This window comes from Aspergillus chevalieri, chromosome 3, assembly GCF_016861735.1.
Source record: "Aspergillus chevalieri M1 DNA, chromosome 3, nearly complete sequence".
NCBI lineage: Eukaryota > Fungi > Ascomycota > Eurotiomycetes > Eurotiales > Aspergillaceae > Aspergillus > Aspergillus chevalieri.
This window is the reverse complement of record NC_057364.1, coordinates 3,239,405-3,245,404: the sequence shown is the minus strand read 5'-3', so window position 1 is coordinate 3,245,404 and position 6,000 is coordinate 3,239,405. Positions and strand designations below refer to the sequence as shown.

The window sequence follows — 6,000 nt, the reverse complement described above, 5'->3', positions numbered from 1 at the left end:
CTAAGCAGCCGTTCGTCTTAATTGCTCGCGTGGCATTGTAACAATTGCTTGCCATCTTGATGGTGTTTGTCGAACGTCGAGAGCGGTGCTGAGCTGAGCCGTCACGGATATGAAGGAAACCCTTCCAGATGAATGACCAAGGCCTAATATACCTGCTTTAAATCCCAAGCACGTTGGACGAAATTGTGGGGGAAGCCATAACACCCTTCTGCCCCGAAAGCAGAGCCATTCGTTTTCTAGAATAGATATATCAACATTGATTTCGGACAAGACTGGGCTGGAATGGCCGTCAAGGGCTTGGCGCAGATCGCCTGTACTGGGATCCCAAATCTTGACAGTCTTGTCACGAGAGCCAGATGCAGATGCCAGCAGCTGGCCATTGGGCGAGAAGGCCACAGACCGGACCCAATCAGAATGGCCTTCAAGTGTGTGGTGTAGGTCGCCTGTGTTGGGGTCCCAAAGCTTGACAGTCTTGTCATTAGAGCCAGATGCCAGCAGCTTACAATTGGGCGAGAAGGCCACAGACTCAACCCATCCAGAATGGCCTTCAAGTGTGCGGTGCACCTTGCCTGTGCGGGGATTCCAAAGCTTGATAGTCTTGTCATAAGAGCCAGATGCCAGTAGCTTACCATTGGGCGAGAAGGCCACAGACAGAACTCGACTATAATGGCCCCGAAAGGTCTGGCGCACCTTGCCTGTGCGGGGATTCCAAAGCTTGATAGTCTTGTCATAAGAGCCAGATGCCAGCAGCTTGCCATTAGGTGAGAAGGTTACAGACTTAACTGTTCCAGAATGGCCCTGAAGGGTCTGGTGCAAGTCACCTGTGTTGGGATCCCAAAGCTTGATAGTCTTGTCATGGGAGCCAGATGCCAGCAGCTGGTCATTGGGCGAGAAGGCCACAGACTCAACTCGACTAGAATAGCCCTGAACGGTCTGGCGCAGATCGGCTGTGATGGGATCCCAAAGCTTGATAGTCTTGTCCTGGGAGCATGATGCCAGCAACTGGCCATTTGGCGAGAAAGCCACAGATTCAACCCATCCAGAATGGCCCTCAAGGGTCTGGCGCAGATTGCCTATGATGGGATCCCAAAGCTTGATAGTCTTGTCCTGGGAGCAAGATGTCAGCAGCTGGCCATTGGGCGAGAAGGCAACAGACCGAACCCAATCAGAATGGCCTTCAAGGGTATGGTGCAGGTCGCCTGTGTTGGGGTCCCAAAGCTTGATAGTCTTGTCATGGGAGCTAGATGCCAGCAGCTGGCCATTGGGCGAGAAGGCCACAGACCGAACCCAATCAGAATGGCCTTCAAGGGTATGGTGCAGGTCGCCTGTGTTGGGGTCCCAAAGCTTGATAGTCTTGTCATGGGAGCCAGATGCCAGCAGCTGGCCATTGGGCGAGAAGGCCACAGACCGAACCCAATCAGAATGGCCTTCAAGTGTGTGGTGCAGGTCGCCTGTGTTGGGGTCCCAAAGCTTGATAGTCTTGTCATTGGAGCCAGATGCCAGCAGCTGGCCATTGGGCGAAAAGGCCACAGACTCAACCCATCCAGAATGGCCCTCAAGGGTTTGTAATTCCACGCTCCAGTTCTCCTCAACCCGTGGCAATTGGCCCCAAGCCGCCAACTCACTATGAAATTGTCCTTTAATTGTTGAGTTGTTGGGGGCAAAAATAAGCCCTGATGAGTAAAGTTGCAGTGGAGCACTAGCAACTATTTGCCGATTTTTACGAACAAACCGTTTTGCATCATAAAAGAACCCTGATATTTCTGAATATTTGTCGCCCTGTATACATTAGTATAAGTGGGAACCACAACAGCCCTCCGTGGAGACAAACCTGTATAAGTGACTCCAGCTTCTCAATAGTCACTATTACCTCAGACATATATCCCAAGATACTCATTGCTTCCAGCCAGTGAAGAAAATGCCCTTTAAAAAATGAAAACGCCTTAATCAACTCTGTAACTGGATCCTCGCTCTGTACTAAGTGTTGAGCCCAGTATCGACAAGAGTATCGCAATTCAGGAGGTATATAGGAATCAAGGCAAGACCTGACAATCTCACTGCGGTGCGTGCCGTCGCTTTGTAGATTGCAGATATTTTTTTTCAGATGATGCTGCATAATCTGAAGGCATCGTGTTGTGAGGTTCTGATTTACATCCTTCTCATTTACCCAGAATTGGTTTTTACCTTTCTGATGATCCAGAAGAAAATCTCGGAATGATAGATGGAAAACTCTGACAGGGGTGTCAAAATCATTTGGTATACTGAGAACTGAGTGGAGTCGACCTAACCGGCATTCAACATCCTCTCGCTCTCTGTCCAGCAGCTGGCTAAGGGCATTTATTGAGAGTGGGGTGGCAAGAATAATCACAGCTCCAACTATCCTCTTGAAATCTTCAAGTAATTGCTGTGACTCCTCCTCATTCTGGCCAGTAAGGAGTTGCTTTAGCACAGGAACATATATCCTATCCATCTTGGACACATAAATTGTTTGATCTGATAGAAACTCGTCAAGCCGTTTCTTGGGGTTCCAATTCACATCACCAATAAATCGACATAAGGTAGCAGCTGCAATGAACAAAGGGAAGGCTTTGTCAATCAGTATTTTAACAGTTGCATCCCCGGGCCAAGTTGATGAAAATGAGCGCTCTCGTCTTAAACGGGAGAATTGATCCTTAAAATACAATGATATATCGCGCTCTATCACTGGCTCGGGAATCTCATGAAGAACCAAATCCTGGTAAACACCAGTTATCTCTGTGAAGCCCAGCTTGATTGGCAACTCAGGTCTGCTTGTTAAAAAAAATCGAAGTTGCATTGAAGTCGACCTTCGTACTTGTGGCAGAAGCCGGAGAATGACCCGTATATCATCTTCACAATCGCATTCATCCAGAGCATCGATCACGATCACTCTGGTTGTCGTCTCCCCGCCCTGTTCAATTCGAAGCAGTGGGTCAATAAGAAGCTTTTCAAATTGTTCCTCCAATTCGTTTTCTGAAATATTTGGATCATCGTCGATTGCCATTTGGACTTCTGGGAACATGTGGGGTAGGCCATTGATCAGTTGCTCTACCAATGTTGGGAAAAGCTTCTTTGCTGTTCCTCGGTCCTCTTCACCTCTCTTAAAGAAGAAGGTTGCTCCGAGTAGATGTTGCCGTTTAAGACAACCCGCAACTGTTCGGGAGATTGTTGACTTTCCAGTCCCAGCCATGCCGTTCAGCCACAATATGGATTTTCCGTCCGGTGATTTTGTCCAATCTTCAATTTCTCGCAGCAGCTCAACTCGGGTTCCTGAAAGACATTCGGTGTGTTGATTATCATAAGAGTTAAATGCTGCTCCGGCGGCAGTTTTCAATCCTTGCAAATCTATTTTTTTGACAACAGAGTTGGTACTACTGTTCAAGCTTTTCAGTTCTTTGGCAATTGTTACTAAGGTAAATTTGTAAGTCAAACTGCAGTTATAAAAAGACTATGAAATTTGTAGAGGTTACTTACAAGTATCCGTCACCAATTTCTCTTGTGATACCTGACCATGAGGCACATAACTAAGTAGTTCTTTTGTATAGGATGCAGCTGCCAATGCAGCATAACCCTGCCATCTCTTGGTCTTGTGAGAGTCGGCATAGTCACAAAGACCACGAATAACAATACATGGAAAGTCTAGCATCAAGCCAGCAGCCTCCATTTCAAAGCACAATGCACCAGTATCCTTCTGCAGCCGCTCCCTTGTTTTCCCATGTTTAACAACAGCATTTCCTGATGCAATAATACCATAATGTGGCTGTGGTTCATTGTCCTCGCGCTCAGGCCTGCTGACCTCCCATTCTGCCAAACAATTGTCACAGGTATCTGCGGTGGGGGGATGCTCATACTCAGTTTGGAAGAGCCGATCATTTCGCGGTTCTGGTCTGCCGAAATTCCGTCGTGTGCGCGCGTTTTTCTGGATTACCTTCTCAATATAATATGGGTAGGAAGGATCTTTTGTTAACATATGAGTCCTCATCTTGTCAGCCGCAACCAACAATAATCTAGGTGGACTGTTCAATGACCCAGTACGGGTGAGTTTTCCATCTTCACCAATTCGTCCCATATCATGCTGGAGTACGCCACCACATGTATCCGTAGGATAACTGATTACAATATCACCCAGTCGGATATCATTGGTGGCGGTTGGAATTCCTCCTCCAATCCCAACCATCAACCCAACTCGTAATGACTTTGAAAAAGTCCGCATCATATTATTGGCAACTATTGTGGCTGAAGTCGTCCCATATCGCCCTCCCATACATGCAATCACAACATGATGTTTGCCGATTCGACCCAAGGTATATATGTTTGTGTCCGCATTGTCTTGTTCATCAAGTGGACCAAAATCCTCATCAAGCATTTCCTCAGCGGCGGCCGCCTCAATAGGTAAGGCACAGATCCAGCCAATTTGGTAACTTTCCAGTGGTGGAGAAGACGCCATGGTGTTTCCTTTGGTCATGAGCACAATACCGATCACATCAGTTCCAGTATCGGAGCCGGTCCAAGCGGATGGAAGATAAAAGACAGTATAAATGAGGCCTTGAAGAGAAAAATGTCATTCAGATGGCAAGAGAGAACATGCTGAGTTGGCATTGCCAACCCCACCTTGGTGAGGCTGACTGACTAGGTTCGGTTGATTAGTGTGGGCCGACAGCGGAGTAATGCCATCCGACCTGTAACCTGTAGTGGCTGTACAGTAATTCAGATCTCTTTTGCGATTCCATTGGTTGAAAGATAGATCAACTCTCTGGACGACTACCAGATGATTCAATAGCACATTCTATATTGTCCATATAGCTTCATAACAGCTCCTCCTCTTTCAATCTCCGGATCTAATAGTATCACTGCCGGATTATCTGCAGCCCCGACCGTACCGCTCTACATGAGAGCATTTCATCATGTTGGAGTGAGGTTGATATAGCGCTCCATTTAGCGGTGTCACGGTGCCAACCCTGATGATCTATCGGACAAATAGTCGGCCCGATTACCGAGGCCAGGGGATCTTTATATAGGTCGGTGTTTACACGTATTTAGATAGTTAAGCACTCAAGCACTTGTTCTACGTGTGGTTACCATAGACTTCAATATCACTCCTTTCGGCGTATACTAAACTCTCTATCTTCTGTACGCCATATAGCCTCGTGCAGTCGGATTATCGGCTCCCGATTCCCCGAACCTGAGCTACCCGCTTCAATACACCGATGGGAATCCATTACCCATCTGCTTCTTCCCTTTGGCGCTTCCTACTCTGTGCACTCATAGAACCTGCCTCAACCAATCATTCTGATATCCTACGTTACTGCTCTGCTTCTCTACTTACAGATACATAGACAAGACGCAGCAGGTCATGTGCCTCACCGCCCTTGCTTTCTGTCCAGTAGTTACATAGTTAGCTTAGCGATAGGCCACCAACCAACCAACCATTCACTAACCAAAAGGTGGACTGCCAGAATGACAGAATAGTAGAAAGATTATCCTTATGTTGAATCACTGTTAAGGAAAGATTTGTTTGTGTTTAGGTGCAGATGCCAAGATAGCTCGGTGTTCGAAGTCGGCAAAGGACAGCCAATGGTCAGTGGCTGTAGCATGCCATTGAATTAGAAGGATTCCAAAGGATTGAGATTGCGCGGCGCTGCGCGATGTTGGGTGATGGCTCACCCTCTCTATAGCGCACTCACCCAGACTCAACCCTGGTCGCGCGGCCAGAAGGAAGGGGCATAGGATAGTTCTACAATAAAAACTAGTACATACGACCATAGGGTGTGGAAAACAGGGCTTCCCGTCCGCTCAGCCGTACTTAAGCCACACGCCGGCCGGTTAGTAGTTGGGTGGGTGACCACCAGCGAATCCCGGCTGTTGTATGTTTTTGTTTTTTTTTTTTTACAGTGCTCATCACTGAACAATAATTGTTTTTGCTCGTTTCTCATTGCCGCTCTAAGGGTGAGCATGTCCTTGCAAAACCCCATCGGGTCACAC

At 47.4% G+C, this 6,000-nt stretch overlaps 1 protein-coding gene across 1 annotated transcript; it reads right to left on the bottom strand.

Moving 5' to 3' along the window:
• On the bottom strand, positions 1-4,483 carry ACHE_31150S (uncharacterized protein; the record flags this gene model as incomplete). Its single annotated transcript, XM_043277847.1, has 4 exons — positions 1-1,779; positions 1,832-1,863; positions 2,185-3,426; positions 3,493-4,483. 4 exons carry the CDS (start codon positions 4,481-4,483, stop codon positions 1-3), a joined length of 4,044 nt encoding a protein of 1,347 aa, XP_043135685.1.
• Positions 4,484-6,000: the final 1,517 nt, after the last annotated feature.